This window comes from Micropterus salmoides, unplaced genomic scaffold (assembly GCF_014851395.1).
Source record: "Micropterus salmoides isolate LMB-PRFRI ecotype aquatic unplaced genomic scaffold, ASM1485139v1 Ms_hic_scaffold_22, whole genome shotgun sequence".
Taxonomy (NCBI): Eukaryota; Metazoa; Chordata; class Actinopteri; order Centrarchiformes; family Centrarchidae; genus Micropterus; species Micropterus salmoides.
Window position 1 is genome coordinate 15,981,658 of NW_024041373.1, and position 17,826 is coordinate 15,999,483.

Below are 17,826 nucleotides of genomic sequence, written 5' to 3' on the forward strand. Positions count from 1 at the left end.
AATTGCCGCGCTGCACTATGTCTGTACCAAAGCCATGACAGTATAATGGAAAATGCAGTGGCTGCATGAAATGCTCCGCTGCTCTTTCCATAATTTGGGTAAAAAGTGATGATGATGATTTCATGTAAACATTAGAATGATAAATGCCATGAATATGGTGCCCTAGCCATCATATCTATCTTATTTAAAGAGATCCAGAGGGGATATAGTAAGATAGTATGTTGAGTCAATATGTGCTGAGGGACAAATGTGAAACCTGCACACACACACACAGCATATTTAAATCTGAAATTGGTTGGGAGTGGTTTTATGGTAAGTTGTTACTCAATCATTCTGCTGACTAGAGCTTTAGTCAGAGCAGTGCTGGGACGTGTAAAATGATACATGATGTGTCATTGCTCCCCTAACCCCATCTTCGGCTCCCTGCTCAATGGATCACTGTGTTTTTGCGTGCATGATTTAACCCCAAAGAGAAAACATTGCTCACCCACTTTTTCTGTGACTCACCCATGCACTAAATTTCATAAGAGGAGCAACATTTTCAGGTTCTTGTTTTTGATTAATATTCCACTCAGGGTAATGGTGAAGATAATTAACTTAATCTCCCTTCATGTAGCCAGCAATTTCATTCATCACTGTTAAATAGATCAAAGCCCTAGTCATTGGCTGAAGAACACAGAAATTTAAAAAAGGAAAGTTCAGTAAGTTGAATGTTTGATACACTCTGTTATTTCCTCACCACAATATCCCAGTGATGCAATAACTGCACTCTATTTATTTTTTTTACCATTTTTTATACTTTGCACATCTTTGGGATCAGATCTTACAGAGCTCAAATAAAACAGTCATGTATTTACATATAGATTATGTAAATCAAGAAGAATCAAGGAATGCCAATTGATATGAGTGACTGTGAAATGGTGAAGGTTAGCTGACCCTTAAATTCTGTACATCCTTAAGGTATACAGATGTGTTTTCTACTACACATAATCTGGAAGCCAGGTTCTTTATTCCAGTTACAAATAAATGCAGTATGTAGATATTACAGACAGGGCCAGATTATCCAATTAGGAAGCCCAGGTATAAAAGTGAGGTGTGGGCCCCTACTGATACCCTCATTTCTCAGTGTTTAGTACAATGCACTGGGGCCTCATGATTTACCGTAAGGTAACCTATCATTTCAGTTTATATTGTGATTTAGTGTTTTTTTGTGGTACACACAAATAAACAAATTTACCACAAATTTACCAGTGAATTTGGAGTCTTCTGGGCCCCTGAGGGTCTGGGTACTAGAGTGGTTGCCTGCTTTGCATGGTCGGTAACTTAGCCTTGATTAAACACACATACAGTATGCAGTATGTCAGGGGTTGAGGCGGGCCTCCGTAGGGGGGCTCCAAACAGTTTCAGGAGGCTCAGTGAATGGAGGTGAAACTAATGAATGCCTTAGGACAGACCTTTTTTAAAACTATTTAGTGTATTCAGAAGTTATATCAAACAGCAATATTAGGATATTTTTTGCTCAAATGTTGAGTGTCTATGGGATCAAATAGTATAATCATGATGCCATAGGAATCCAGTTATTGAGCGGCCAGCAGTGGGTGACTCCACTGGTTGCAAAAGGTCTGATTACATTAGAGTCTATGACAAAATTACCCTAATTCTCACTTGATTTATTACCTCAGTAAACACTTTCCTAATGCGTTTGTGGTCTCAATCAGTAATTCCAAGTCTTCTTCATTACAGCATGACCTTCATTTTGAAAAGTATGGTCCCATTTAGGGTAAAATAGATAAATAAAGCAGGGGATGCTAGCATGCTTACATTTGCTTATTAGCACTAATTAGTACTTATATCAGCCCCTATTCACTAGTTCCTTGACAGATTGTCTGGTGTCTTCAGCCTAACATTACAGTGGTAGTTTGTTTCATGCTGTCTGTTCCACTCATGCCTTGACCCTGTTTGCTTGTTTCTTCTGCCTATCAGATTCGATTTGCTTGTCTTTCTCTTGGACTGATTACTTGGTGTTTTGACCCTGCCTGCTTTACACAGTCTCTGAATCATGCTTCTGGGTTCACTCCTGTTAGGTTTCTTTTGAAATTTGACAAATACAGGCATAAAAAAAACTTAAAAGGTTGACCTGATGAGGGTGCTAGATGAAAAGTCAGAGGGATCACCAAAAGTCAGTAGGATTCATCCTCTGGGGACTATGACTGATGTCTTTACAAGATAGCATCTTTAAATTCAATAGCTGAGTTGAGATTTTTTAGTTAATACCAAAGTGGTTGACTGACCCACCAACATTGCCTTTCCTACAGCCGCTAGTGTGGCTAAAAACACACTGACAAAAATAACAAATAAAACAAATCCCACAAACGGGATGGTGAAGCAGTCTTTACAGTGCAGCAGAACTACATTAATTTAGGCATTCACTGACCTCAGACTTATCTAGCTTTAGACCCAAGGCCTACATCACTAAAATTGTTGTCGAAACTCAAGTGATTAATCTTCTCACTGGGAAATCACATCATAGTGTACAGTTCCTTTATGTTCTACTCGGCCTGTCTTGAGCTCTTTCAGAGTGGGTGTAAGGGAAAGAGGTAAGAGGTGTTTTAATGGCAAGAGAGAGTGCATGAAGAGGTGAGAAATGAGTAGTTTATTGGATGGCATTTGAGATCGGAAAGACATAACGGGATGAGGTCACTTGTTAACACTGGCAGAAAGTGCCACACGAGGGTGGCATAACCACACAAGGGCATTCACAGGGAGACACACTCACACATACATGCATGCCACTCAAGAAATCATTCTCAAGCTAACAAGAACATACACATGTCAAACAAATTAGCAGAATCACTCGTCCATGTGTGCATGTTTATATATGTAAATTGTGAACTCTGCCGGTATGGTATGCGGCCTGGTGCCACTGCATGTGGCTATTGAACACGTGCCAGGTCGTAAACACTCCCTGCCTGGTGCTCTACCACAGATGTCGTTTCAATCAGCCTTCAGTCAGGCTGAAAAATAAATCCTGGAGGTCCATACCTGTGTGATTACATTCTCTAATTATAGTTTGGAGCAGTAACTCTGAGATGACTAAACGAGACGGGCCCTCAGGGTGTTGTGAATGTAATTATATCCTGACAATTAATAGGCCCGCTCCTCAGAGAAGTTTGTTATATGATGACGTACCTGGCCGTTTTTAGCTCGCCAGGGAAGCCTTTGAATTATGACATAATTACAAGGGAACACAGTATATACAAGGATGATAATTATCCCCAAGTACAGTAACAGTAAATGGCATTGGCTTTTATGTTCATATCAGGGAAAAAAGCTTCTATTTCTCCTCAGAGGGCCTTTGTAGTGTTCATCATTAGCTGCTGGGTCGAAAGAGGGACATCTTGGACCTGGAGTGCATCATGTTGAGTCACAGCAGTACTAGAGTGTTGCTTTAACACTGATTTTACACCCTCATTAGCAAAGCAACACATCTCTAAGTAATAAAAAAAGACCATGTATACATAATAGTATTAATAATTAGTAAAAGACTAATTAACACACTTCTAGACATTAGACGAAGCACATTTAAAATGGACATGCTGCAAGAAAAATGTATTGCTGTTTATGTTTTTGGGGAGTACATGAAGAATGCGAGTCATAGAGTTGAGTTAAGATGTACTCTCTCCCACTCTCTCACCACTACTACACTGTTAGGAAGGAGTAGCTTCCCTGCTATGTGTGCAATAGTCCCCATTGTCCATCCACACAGGTGTTCACTTACATTGCCTAATAAGACCTCTTCTCAGGACTGTGTAGGCATGTTCAAATTGTACTTGATTGGCAACGTCTCTCAGTCGCCTGTTAGTTTTGTTGCACCTTTTAGGGCGGGGCAGCTTACACCTTCATCACTGTTAATTGTTTAGTGAACTCACAATCATTCCCAGTATAGCTCTGTCCAACTTCAACCTGAGCAGAGGTGTAATCAGCCAGGATAAAAAGACACTTGAATATAACAAGGTACAAGTACAAGGTAGTTTATTTATCATTATATAAAACAAGGTTGTATGACAAAATTGTATAACTGAGCCTTTGTTAATGTAAACATTAATAAGGCCTCTAGAAATTGTTACTGACTACTGGAGTGACGGAGGTTGGGTCTCCTGGGTGGGCTCGGATTGGTCCAAATTCTAGGTGAAGCTGGGAATAGTTCAAGGGAAATTACAGTACTAGAGGGGGGCTACCACACACACGCTACCCCCTGCTTCATACCCAGATGCAGTTCACCATTAAAGGATAGGCTCACAATTGTTGAAGTCTGTCTTAAAACAATAGTCAGGTGTCCATATAAACACTGAAATAGGTTTTGCCTGTTCATACTGGCCATTAACAGATCCATTCCTAATGTGCTTTCAAAGTAAGAGATGGGGAACAAAATCCGCAGTCTTTGTTCTGAGTAAAAATGTATTCAAAAGTTTATCTAAAGCCAAAATGAGGCTTCAGCAATGTAAATGTAAGTATTTTTAGTATAAACAATCCAACAAAACGTATGTAATGTAAAGACACAGTTTTGCAACTAAATCTTTCATTCTCACTTACACCCATTGCTCTCAGTTCACTTCCATCTCTCCACCCTGCTAGCTCATATCTGCCCTGGACTGTCAAGCCTTTTCATATTTTCCACTTCCCTCCCAATGCAACATTGGAGAAATTGAGATACATGATGTGTGTGTACTATATGTAGTGTGTGTCCGCACATGCATGTGTGACAGCGATGAAGGCAAGTGAGGGGAGGCCAAGGGTGGGCACGGGCTCTTGACATGCCAGTCAGTAATACTTTACCTCAGGTTGAGGTGTGCTCACCGGGAGGGTGTGTTACTGCTGGAAAGCTCTGTAATGAACAGAAGGCTGGCTCTCTGCCTGATCAAATTCCACCACAGCCTCATATCTATCTTGCCTTCCAAAAATGTTCAGCATACCAGTGGGTTTTATTGACTTGTCAGAGCAGACAGTGGAGTGCATGCTCTGCCTTGTAAGGTGTGCAGTTAACAGGTTTCTTAAGCAGGAATGTCCGCTCGTGACTTTTTATTTGCGATATCTTTTTGTGTTTTTAGTTAAAATTGATTGAGTGGCGATTAGAACTACAACATGTGCTAGGACAGTGGTAATTCAGAATATAGACTGTGACTCTATTTATCCAAACTGGCCTTGATCATGTTGGCACATGTCCTTTTAAAATGAACTAGACCAGGAGTCAACTGTGAGCCAGCCCCAGGTTCCAGTATTAGCATTACCATCAGAATGTCATTAAACAAAATTTATGGCTGTTTTGGAGGTATTTCTAGAATCCTTAAAGACAGTTCAAACTGAAGATGAAAAAATATACTGTCTGCTGCACTATAAAAAAGATGTTAAACCCATTTTGCAAGCTGCAAATTATTATTAATTACTACATTTTAAATGTTTCCTAATCTAAAAACAAAATGTCAGAATGACATAAATCTTTGCTTAAAGGTTGTAGAAATCCTTGTGTGGCTCCCGAGGAAGTCTGATAAATTGCCTCAAGTGATTTCAGTTGGGGCTGAAGACAAAATTTGAACAATGAAAGACATCTCAATGTGTGAAAAGAAGTGAGCTTACCAGAACTTGAAAATACCATCAAGACAGCGTTAAGGGTTAAACAGCCCTCTGGGTTTTTCAAACCTCACTGGGATAGTTTTTCTTTCCAGAGAAATAGATGCTTAAGCCTGTACTTGAATGTAATGGTGATACATGAGAGCACAAACTGGGGATAAATGTGAACATTCAAAACTCTACAGAACATCTTCCTTCCTGAGGAGGCTGTTCGTGGTATTTCCCACACTTCTGCAGGATGTGCGCAAACATTGTTACTGACTGGAAAGCGTGGCTTGACTTTCACTGGTGAAACTGAGTCAGGCAAAAGAGCTATGGTAAAGTGCCAATGCTGACAGATGCTACTCCGCTATCTGTCTCATAATGAGCTTGGCCTCTCCCCCCCTTCTCTCCGTCTTTCTACTCTTTCCTCTAACCCTCTGTCCTGAAAATACAGTTAACTGCATGACCATCCGCAATGAATGGCAGTTAACAGCTGCCTATTTTTTGATGGTTGCCTGTGAGAGCATGTAATTGCATTTGGCCCTGGGTGTACATGCACTCATTAAGCCAGTGTCAGTGCCCATTACATTCCACAGAAGTGCAGCTCAGGTACAGAATGCCAATCACAGGCATGAACTCTGTGCTCTGAAAATACTTCAGCACTATGCACAAGAGTACTGAAGGCCCCAGTTCAAAACATAACCACAAACTGAGTCGCACTGATTGTTTTTTTAGGGTAAATTTACCTTTCTAAATGATCAGTCATTCCGATGAGCATAAACAAAAATAGAATTGATCTAGTATCTATTCTAAAATAGATACTAGCAAAATACAGCCAAATATCTCACTATTAGTAGTAAGAGGATGTGTCTCGCTGGAATAATTTAGCTGGTCCCAGTTGTTAGGGCTCAGAGAGGATAAGATCTGCTATGTTGGGAACTGATCCATGCTGGGATCAGATGCAGAATTCCAAAAATGCCCATCTACATGCCAAGATTCAGTGGTGGATGCCTTTTCTATTGTGGAACCATCTTATCTCCTTGCATATTGTTCTGGTATTTCTCACTAAAAACATTATGAAGACAAAACCTTTTCTGTGAAACTTGTCTGAGCACTCTAACCCGACTCTGCTGATCAGAAGGAAGGTGTTGGTCTCTGTGAACCAATGTTTGTAGGCTAGTTGGTGAAAAATAAACCAGATTCCTCAAAACCACAAAAACAGACCTAATGTTCTCAGCGGCTTTCAGGTCCTATATCCATCAGTTATTGTGATATGTTATGTCACGCTGTGTCCATTGTTATGGTTGAGGCCTCTCTGCTGTGTGTGACAAACCATCAGTCATGTAACACCCGGGGAAGGTGCGCTGTCTGCCTGAATTCCACAATAATGCTGCAGAGATAAAGAAGACCTGACATCTCATACAAAAGATTCAGTAATCGACATTACATTACATTAACTCCTGTCGCACCGCTTGCTCCTCATTACAATATGACATGTCAGCGCATTCATGACTTATGAGACAGAGGATAAAAGCTGAAGGTAATTCAGACAAAAAGATGACCGTTGGCATCATTGGTTTGGGCGCTACATATCAAACACTGCAGATGTGCAAATACAAAACGCTGCTTGTGCTGCCTGACACCTAGTGGACAAACTGCGCATGCACAAAGGCATGCACACGTCATAGCCACACCCAGGGAAAAGCCAGGTAATGATTTCATGGATGAGGAAAAAAAAGCTCTGTCTCTTTGCCGCAGACAGTTGCTCATACTTTGTTCCTTGCTCACTCAGAAAAAACAAACATTTGTTATATTATCAGTCACAACAATGAGGGGTGTAATGCTGTAGATGTCCAACAGATGGCAGAGTCTATCCAATTTACAGCGTGACACAGGCATTACCCTTGAACTAGGCCTCTCTTTGGACAGTGTTTACTATATTGTCAAAGACTACATGAAGTAGTGTGAATCACTGAGTTATTAAACCATATTTTCACCTATACGGTTAAACTAAGGAGTTGACACATCCCAAAAAATAACAAAAAAGGGAATTTAATTTATTTTATACCAGCCTAAATTGAGTCCTTTATTATACTACAAAACCAGCTTAATGTGTCCTTAGTATACTATATCCAGTCAATTAGGGCATCGACAAGTATTAATATGGACTAACTACAGGGCTGTGTACACGCCCTGTAGTTAGATCTGGTCTAAATCTGAGGGGGCAATGTTCCAACTGTGTGCTTAACTGTTTTCTGGTGACTTGAATAATGAGCTATAAAGAGGAGACAAAGGGAATGTGTGTGTGTGTGTGTGTGTGTGTGTGTGTGTGTGTGTGTGTGTGTGTGTGTGAGAGAGAGAGAGAGAGAGAGAGAGAGAGAGAGAGAGAGAGAGAGAGAGAGAGAGAGAGAGAGAGATCCCTCCATCCTTCCTGGTGGGAGGTTTGAGATGCGCTGCGCAGACCCGTCCGCTACCGACGCATCTTCCTGGCCTGCCCCCCTCGCTCTCCCTCTCCGTCTGCCTTTCCTCCTTTTCTGTCTGCCACTAGCCTACCTGAAGGGAAGTGCACAAAGCCAATAAGAAAATCTGGCGTGTCGGCCCGGCCCCGTGTGCGCCATGCTGCGGTAAAAAAGGCCGCTGTTTGCGGTGTTTACAGGGGATGTAGAGAGGGACAGAGGCACCGCTCTCCCCGACGGACCGCACTGTGTCTGCTCTGCCCAGCCCGCTGCACCGCTGAGCGGCCTGCGAAGCACACAAGATGTCGACCAGAACGCCATTGCCCACGGTGAACGAGCGTGACACCGAGAATGTAAGTGCTGTTATCCAAGGACACCGGTGTGATACCGGGCGTGGGAACGGAATAAAAATGACCGGGGATATGGCTTTTTTTGCGGACTGGTCGGTGCAGGTTTATGGCAGCGCTTTTTGGGGCTCGAGTGTTGCAGAGCCACTCGACCAATGAGCACTCCGGCTTTTTTTCTTCTTCTTTCCCCCCCTCTGCCGGGAATAAAAGCACGGGGCCTAGAATAACCTAGAATAAAGGTGCAGTTTGGTTGTGTCTGCCATAGCTTCTGTGTACAACAAGGTTAGCCTAAACAACGCACTGCGTCAGTATACTGGCTTTAATGACACACGCGAAGCTTGAACGTTAATGTTGAGAATGAAAACGTTGCCTATGTGCCTGTGTGAGAAAATGGTGTTGCTCTCCTCGTGCAACTGGGGGTATTTTCTAGTCTACAACGTCAATATTTAGGGAGGGTGGGAGAGGATGTTGCCCTACTTTTCAATGGCAACGCTTGGTAGCATCGCAATGTGACATCCATCACCTATTGGGCCCTGTTGTAATTGCACACTCAGTGCAGAGGAGGAGAAGAAGGGCGCGTGTTAATATTCACCATTCTGCTGCCACGGCACTGACGAGCTATGGCAGCATGGCTAAGGCATGTACGTATCAATAGGCTAAAGAAATTGCTTAAACCTCGTTGATTGTGTGAAGGAATGTTTATGAACGACCACCCCCTCACTGCTCGCGCGCATACAGCCACGCGCACACAGAGCACAGCATAATAATAAAACCACTTTTTGAGTGCAGTCCAAATGAGGACTGCTGTATGTATGCTGACAGGCTCTGACATATCTAGGTTCGTCTACTTTTTTTCCTCCCTGGAAACAAGACGAGGCACACACTGAAGCCTCCTCGTTATTATATTGCATTACAAGGATAAACAGTGAAACTTGTTGGAAGCAGTCTTTTAAAAGGTTTTTCCCAGATAGAAAAAATAGGGCTTTTATTTTGGTTCCACGTTTCAGACTGGGTTTAACTGGATTATTCATCTTTAGGTCATTCTAATTGGAAAATGTGTGAATTGAAAAGTTATAGAACTCAGCAGACCCCACTCAGTGTCAGCTCTCATCATTTTGTCAGTGTTCAGTGATGTATGGGCTTAGGGGAGTGCTAATGTAACTGTCTAACAATCTGATACTGCTGTAGGTCTCACAGACATAGACTACTAGGCGGCTACTAAAGCACTGCCTCAGTAGCACTGGTAGTAGCCAGCCAGCCTAGCCTGCCTCTCTGTTCGACTCCATCAGGCAGCCCCAGGGCCCACTAGCAGCTGAACGGTGTTGCATAACAGCTTATTACTCAGAGAGACAAATGGCTTTTAGTGCAGCAAAATAGAAGATGTTCTGTCCTGATCTTATTTGAGTGTGTGTTATTTTTATTTATTTTTATTTGTTTTATGTCTGGCCTCCCTTAAGACATGGCGTCAGTGATTAGGAGTTAATGGATGAGCAAGTGAAACGAACTTTATGTATTAATCAAGTACTGGCTCCCCAAATCACCTGTCTGTCCAGATGCTCCCTCGATTTGTTCACAGAATTTGGACCAAGGCCAAGTGTGTGGTGTGCACACACTTGGCTGGCTGGAGGATGAAGTGGCCATATGACCGATCTGATCTCAAGTTAATCGACTTAAGGTGGACATTTACAAGTTGCAAATATAAGAAAGACAGTGCAAGATGCACAGATTGCTCGGTCATGGTGATTTACACAAGGGGTTTGGTGCATTAGAAACAAGGATGCTGACTTTGACTGGCATCAAATCAACATTTCTCCTTGCCTTACACACACACACACACACACACACACACACACACACAGTGACACAGGGGAGTGTTTGAATCCTGCAGTGGAGCTCTCCCTCTGTCAGGATGTAGGATAGCTGAGGTGATGCGCACCCTGCAGGGTATAGCGTTTCCCTGGTGAAATGGGAGCAGGGGAGCCTGGGTAAGCAGACCAAGGCTTTATTCTCTAGCTGGGTGTGGTGTACAGGAGCAGAGGATCATGGGATCTCTGACCTGGACTGACATCAGCAGCTGTTGTAGAGGAGAGGAAACAGACCAGCAGAGACTGCGCATAACCTGTGCCAGCGCTGTACTTATTGTGCCAGCGCTGTACTTAGCAAGCTGTTCCTAATTCACCTTCACATGCCATATCACAGGGACACTTGTTGTTTTCGGGTTTGGCCAGGGAGCCAGTAACATTGTTGTAGCTCTTGACTCGGTACTGCACATTTTGTAGGCACAAAGTCGAAACAGTTCACTTTCTTTTGTCATCAGATCTTGTCTTGTGGCTGCTAAGGTCTTTAGGTTAGGAGGTTAAGGTGTCTCATGCAGTTCTTTTTTTGGGCTTGCACTCAGTGCTCACACACACATACACCTTCATACACATGCACACATAGAACATTGGATCCCCTTCCTGGATCTGGGACTGGGTTAATGGGTTCATCTTTATTTGCACATAGAATATTCCAGCTGTGCACACACACAAACCTCCACTGCAGCACTTTGCTGCATTATTATTTGCATGCGTATAGCCAATAGGAACGGTCCTTTTGGAATTACTGAGTGTGCCAAAAAGCCAGCGAGGTTCAGGGACTTGTTAGTGTCTATATAAATCAGAGTTCCAGTCAGGGATTGAGGATATTGTTGATCTCTTCATGTGTGGCTTTCTTGCAGCACTCGTCGGTAGACGGCTTTGTTGAACCCCCAGTCCCCCCGACAAAGTCTGCAAGCCGCCACAGCCTGCCGCGATGCCGCAACTCTTTCACCTCCACAGAGGAGCACCCCCATATTGGCAATTATCGCCTCCTCAAAACCATTGGGAAGGGGAATTTCGCCAAGGTGAAGCTGGCCCGACATGTCCTGACAGGACGAGAGGTGAGACGTATTTTTATTTATATTTTATAAATCATTTAAGTATTATTGTTTAATCCATGTACAATACATTCTTCTTCAGCCTCTTGTATTGCCACATGTTAACAAGTATGGCTGCAGCATACTATTACTTTTATGATTGGTTAATCTGCTGGTTATTTTCTCGATTAATTGATGGATTGTTTGGTCTTTAAATTGTCAGAAAACAGTCAGAATGTCCATCACGACTTCCCAGAGCCCAAGTTGACATTACAATTACTTGTTTTATACGACCAACAGTCTAAAACCCAAAATATTGAACTTACCATCAAGGAAGACTATATAAAACCATCAGATATTGATTTTTGAGAAGCTGGAATCAGAGATTTCCCAGCATTTCAGCTTTTAAGATTATTTTGATTGTCAGTTGACTAATAGATTAATTGTCATGTCAGCTCTAGTAGATTTGCAAGAGATTCATACTGTACTTAATCATCTCTCATCTCTGCCTAAACCAAAGTGTAACAAATAGATGGTACTGATTTATCTGCTTCATCAACTCTTTCACAGAAAGCTATTTTATAGATAAGACGTTAATTTGCTCCAAGTTAAACGCAGTCATTTTGGCCTGTTCTTATTCTCAGGAAAATGAATAATCTACTGTCTATGGCTGTATTGTGACCATGTTAGTTCTCACACACACATACACAGTGTCATACCTGTATGTGACCTGTCAGAGTGATAGACATCTTGCTTTGGTGTGTCTGTAATTTAAAACTTCTGTTTCCCTAAGGAGATGTGATGCGCAGCAGTCAGCAGGTTCTACCTCAGACATCCTCTCAGGTCTCTCTCTGAGCCACTTGCATCCTTTAATCCTCTGAGTTTCATTATGTTCTTGGTCATATCAGAGAGTTGAGGGTCAAACCAGTAACAGTTGGATCCATTCTGTGTCCTATCATGCTAATGTTAAACAGGCTTATTGAGTATGTGACCTGCTGTTTGCTGAGAAGGTCAGGTGCTGCTTTGTGTGCCTCAGTGCCTTTGCTGGCTCATCAGAATGCAAAGACAGGGATCAGAGTGAGAGAGGGAACAGGTGGAAAGAACATAACCCACTAAAACCGACGTTCTCTCAGGTTGAGTCCAGCTAGTCTCTTACCAGCAAAGATTTGTTCCTGCAGCTAAAACAAAAAAAAAGGTTTAACTTTGTAGAAAAACATGAAGAAGAGCTCCGTGAAGATAGAGCAACAGTCACTTCTAGGTGACAGAGTGTCCTTTATCTGCTGAAGAGGGTGACTTCAGGATGTGGGCACACATCACACGCACACATGCTCAGCTGCACTGAAACATTTGCCTCTACCATATGCCCATATCTCCTACCCACTAAGGAGGGGCGATGATACATTATTATCTATAAGTAATTTATTTAAAAAAACTAAGTAAGAGGTTAACAAAGCTTTTGTTTTGCGCGTGAAGAGTTATATCTGATGTAATGCATAAGAGTGGAACAAAGTGAATTGTTTTGACGATCAGTTAAATTACAATTTAGATTTTGCGTACATTTGTCATGTTGTGATATAGCAGAATTAGGTAAAAAGTATGTTTGTAACGATTATTTTCATTACTGATTAATCTGATTGTTTTATAAATTGATGGATTAATCGTTTGGTACATTACTTATAACTTGTAAAAATAGTTAAAAATGCCGTCACAATTTTCTTTAAACTCAAGATCACAAACACCAGTAAAAAGCAGCAAATTCTCACAATTAAGAAGCTGGAATGAGGGAAAATTTGGTATTTTGACAAATTACTTAAACTACTGATCGTTCAACTAAATTAATAAATTTATCGTTTCAGCTCTGATGTTGACACATAAAAGGAATTTGACTCTGGTTTTCAGCAGCTCTTCATACACTTACACACAGTGCGGAGGGCTAAATATAGATGTACAGCGAAACAAAGACAACTAAGCTAAACAAAGATAAGCATGAACATGCAGCTATGTGGCAGGTAGGTATGAAAACTGATACATATGGAAAAGTCACAAATCATAAATTCGCCTTAGAGGACTTCAAGTGCTAGTAACAAATAACTGGCAACAGACGCAAAGTATGATTACAAATATATCACCCAGCCTTTCTCCCTACATAGCAAAGGTATTGTCTTTCTTATCTGTGTATGAAATATGACTTTAAAAGTAGTTCCCTCTAGCGCACAGAGATCATAACACTGTGGTCGTAACAAAAGAGCTCAGGGGGAAATAGAAAAGTGGAGAGGAACATGTGAAAAGCTTTCCAGCACACAAGTGACACTATGACTAAGTTTCCCCTCTGTGCCCTCCATCTGAATATTCATGTGCACATGTTTTACATGCGCACGCGATCACAAGACCTGCATACGGTGAAGAGCATATGGGCCGTGTGTTAAATAAATGAATAAATTTACAGTGATGCACGTTGCCCTTCTCTCACTGTGGGACTGAATTATTCACCCTCAGATCCATCAGAGAGAGAGAACACACACAAACACTGGCATATGATGTGATGCCATCCACGCATTAATCAGATCTCTCAATCTGAGAACAAAATGGGAAATATTGGCACAGTGTAACGTGAATGTAATGATTATCTCTGACTCATGCAAAGGGAATAGTGGAAGTTGAAACAATAGTGACACATGAGGACAGCATCAACACGTGCAGGCATACATCAACCCGCACACAGACATACATGCCTCCACCTGAGTTTTGTCCATGACTGGAGGAAGCAGAGAGGAAGGGAGTGAGGTCTGTCTGTGCACCTGCCCACCTAAGACAGGCTGCAAATAGACACCACCTGCGTACTGCGTGTGTCTACACACAGCAAGCCTCTCTGCAGTCTTTCACTCCGCTCTCTCTTCTCCCTGCTGGACTCTGTTCCTTTCACAGCCACCACATTGCTGTCATTTTTTCCAGGTTTAGATAAAACTAGATGTCCCAGCAACTTGCACTGCAGATAATTGGGCAACCCCGCCCGGGCTGAATAACCTGCTTTCTCTCCACTGTGACTCAGCATGTGTTTTCTGGTTTCCCCCTTAACAGGCTGCTTGGGATTAGAGCCAGAGTCTGCACCCACTGAAGCATGTTTATTAAGCTCTCATGAGGCCAGAGTCACAGTAATGCTGTTATGATAAATTGTAATTAATGCTTTGATGTTATGATTAATCTCCAAATGCAGTTTCTCCACTCCATCTCTTCTAAAGAGAGGTAAGAGTTGCAGTCCCTGTGTCATAATATTACAGTTGAACATATAGGATGACAAAAGACAAAATGAGCTAAGTTTACTCAAGTCTGGAGTGTGGTATTGATAGATTCACAAGTAACTCATTTAAGTGATAGAGGATCTGCTTGGGATTGGAAAAGAGAGAAAAAGCAACAATCAGTGTACTTACAGAGTAGTGTAGTGTGGTTGGATGGTAGCTGCCAGTATAGTGTGTGATGAAGATAAGTACCGGTTTTATACTTAATAATGTTGGTACATCATATACAGTCCACTCAAGTATTGGAACGGTAAGGCAAATTCCTTTGTTTTTGTTGTTCACTGAAGACATTTGGGTTTAAGATCAAAAGATGAGTATGAGACAAGAGTTCAGAATTTCAGCACTCATTTCCTGGTATTCACATCTAGATGTGTTAAACAACTCAGGACATACCACCCTTTGTTTGAACCCACCCACTTCTCAAGTGAGCAAAACTATTGGAACATGTGACTGACAGATGTTTCTTGTTGCCCAGGTGTTGCCTTTTAGGTTGATTGTCCAAACATTAAATAGCTCTGCATGACTAGTCTAAGTTTTCATCCTTGGTTCAAACCTATAAAGACTGCATTTTCTGTTAAAGAGGATAAACCAACATGAAGACCAGAGAGCTGTCTATGGGAGAAAAGCAAGCTATTGTCAAGCTGAGAAAAGAAGGACAACTGAAGGACAATTGACCAGAGCCATTGGACAAACTTTGGGCAAAGCAAGCACAACAATTTGGAATGTCCTGAAAAAGAAACTACTGGTGTACTGAGCAACAGACATCGAACAGCAGTAGTTGATGACAGGAATATCGTGAGAGCTGTGAAGAAAACCCCCAAAACATCAGTAAGTGACATCACCAACGACCTCCACAGTGCAGGGTGAAGGTATCACAATCCACAAAGAAGACTCAGAGAGCAGAAATATAGAGGCCACACCACAAGATGCAAACCACTCATCAGCAGCAAGAATCGGAAGGCCAGATTGAAATTTGCAAAGAAGTACAGAGATGAGCCGCAAAATTGTGTCTGTAACACAATCTTATGGACTGATGAGACCAAGATTAATCTCTACCAAAGTGATGGAAAGGACAAAGTGTGGAGCAAGAAAGGAACTGCTTATGATCTGAAGCATACAAGCTCATCTGTGAAGCATGGCGGAGGTAATGTCATGGCTTGGGTGTGCATGGCTGCTTCTGGAACAGGCTCATCAATATTTATTGATGATGTAACTGATAATGGTAGCAGCAGAATGAATTCAGAAGTGGACAGAAACACATTGTCTGCCAATTTATGGAGAAATGCATTGAAACTAATCGGGAGGAAGTTTACCATGCAGCAGGACAATGACCCAAAGCACACTGCCAACAAAACAAAGGACTTCATCAGGGGGAAAAAGTGGAAGGTTTTAGACTGGCGAAGTCAATCACCTGACCTTAACCCAATAGAGCTGCATTTCAACTCCTTAAGAGGAGACTGAAGGGAGAAACACCCCGAAACAAACAAGAACTGAAGAAGCTGCGGTAAAAGCCTGGAATAGCATCACAAATGAAGAATGCAACAGTTTAGTGATATCGATGGGTCGCAGGCTTGAGGCAGTTATTGTAAGCAAGGGTTATGCCACCAAATATTAAATGTTATTTACTTTAAGATTATTTGTTCCATTATTTTTGCTCGCCTAAGAATGCTGTGGTCTAATACAAACGGTGATATGTCCTAAGTTGTTTAACACATCTAGATGTGAATACCAGGAAATAAAAACTGAAATTCTGAACTCTTGTCTCATACTCATCTTTTGATCTAAAACTCAAATGTCTTCAGTGAACAACAAAAACAAAGGAATTTGCCTTACCGTTCCAATACTTTTGGAGGGGACTGTAGAACAGAAAACCCTCAAAGCTTTACTTGAGCACTTCATCAGAGCATTTATTCCATAGTATAGCGTTGAGAAGCTGATAGGATCCCCCTTACCAGACTTTATACTGTGGAATAAAGGCTTTGACAGACAACAAAGGTCCCTACTGTGACGCATCATCACACTTTTTGAGCTCTAGTAGTGCTATGGAGCTGTTTTTCTCTGAATGGGTGTCCATTTTGTTTAGGGCTGCACAATTAATGTAATCGCAAATCGCGATGTCACCCTGTGCGATTACATAACTGCAAAAGGGTGCGATTTAATTAAACAAAAAAGTGTGCTATGCGTGTGAGACACTCTGGTCTCTGTGTGTACTGCAGTCTGCTCATTATCCACGCCCACACCGGGCTCTACGTTGTGACCACTGCACTTGCATATGCCCCTAAAAATAGATGCTGCAAACCAGAAAAATGTTTCACAAGTGCAGTGTGAGAGTACAACCTAGCATTGCCCCTCTCTGTGGGTGCGGCATGCCGCAAATTTTTAAAAACACAGTGGCCATCAGGAGCACGTGTCGCGTGTCATTGTTTGGGTTTAGCTGTTTCGGTGTCTTTTGTTGAAACATGATCAACTTTTCATAAAGCTGGTGTGCTCGTCCATGGCACTTTTGCCTGGACAAAATTCTTGCACAAGGATGTCCATCCATCAACCGCTTATCCTGCGGGTCGCTGGAGCCAATCCCAGTTGGCATTGGGCGATTGGCGGGGTACACCCACTACCAGTCCAGTCCATCGCAGGGCCACACATAGACGAACAACCACTCACGCTCACACTCACACCTAAGGACAATTTAGGGTCACCAATCAACCTAGTCCGCAGGAGGAAGCCGGAGCACCCAGAGAGAACCCACGCAGTCACGGGGAGAACATGCAAACTCCGCACAGGCCGGGGCAACCGGGGTTTGAACCCACAGCAATTCTTGCTGTGAGGTGACAGTGCTAACCACTGCACCACCACGCTGCCCTCCACAAGGATGTAATGAATGAAAACCCACAAAAAGGAAACTGCTGTAACTATGATATCAATTATATGAAACTAAAATCAAGATAGTATCATATTAGTATACTAACAGTATACTATTAAATTAACATGCTTTATATTTAATATTATAATATATACGAATATGCTGCATTTTTCTTTAAAATCAAGCAAGTATGTCATGATACCATTTGTTACCATTAGATCATAGTCACAATGGCAAATTGCTATATGACTTTTTCTCCAAATTGTGCAGCCCTAACTTTGTTTATCTAGCCCACATGCTCGAGAACAATGCTGGTAAGAATCATTATGTTTTATTATGCATTACTATTTCATGGGAACTGCAT

The 17,826-nt window shown here is 42.0% G+C and overlaps 1 protein-coding gene across 2 annotated transcripts in view; it reads left to right on the plus strand.

The window, feature by feature from the left end:
* The first annotated feature begins 8,066 nt into the window (after positions 1-8,066).
* The window catches only part of mark1 (MAP/microtubule affinity-regulating kinase 1), a 32,131-nt gene continuing 22,371 nt past the window's right edge, over positions 8,067-17,826 (plus strand). For both annotated transcript variants that reach the window (XM_038737488.1, XM_038737489.1), the window contains exons 1-2: positions 8,067-8,419; positions 11,130-11,330. In XM_038737488.1, coding sequence (XP_038593416.1) covers positions 8,369-8,419; positions 11,130-11,330 — 252 coding nt within the window. In that variant the 5' untranslated portion in view covers positions 8,067-8,368. The remainder of the gene's footprint in view (positions 8,420-11,129; positions 11,331-17,826) is intronic.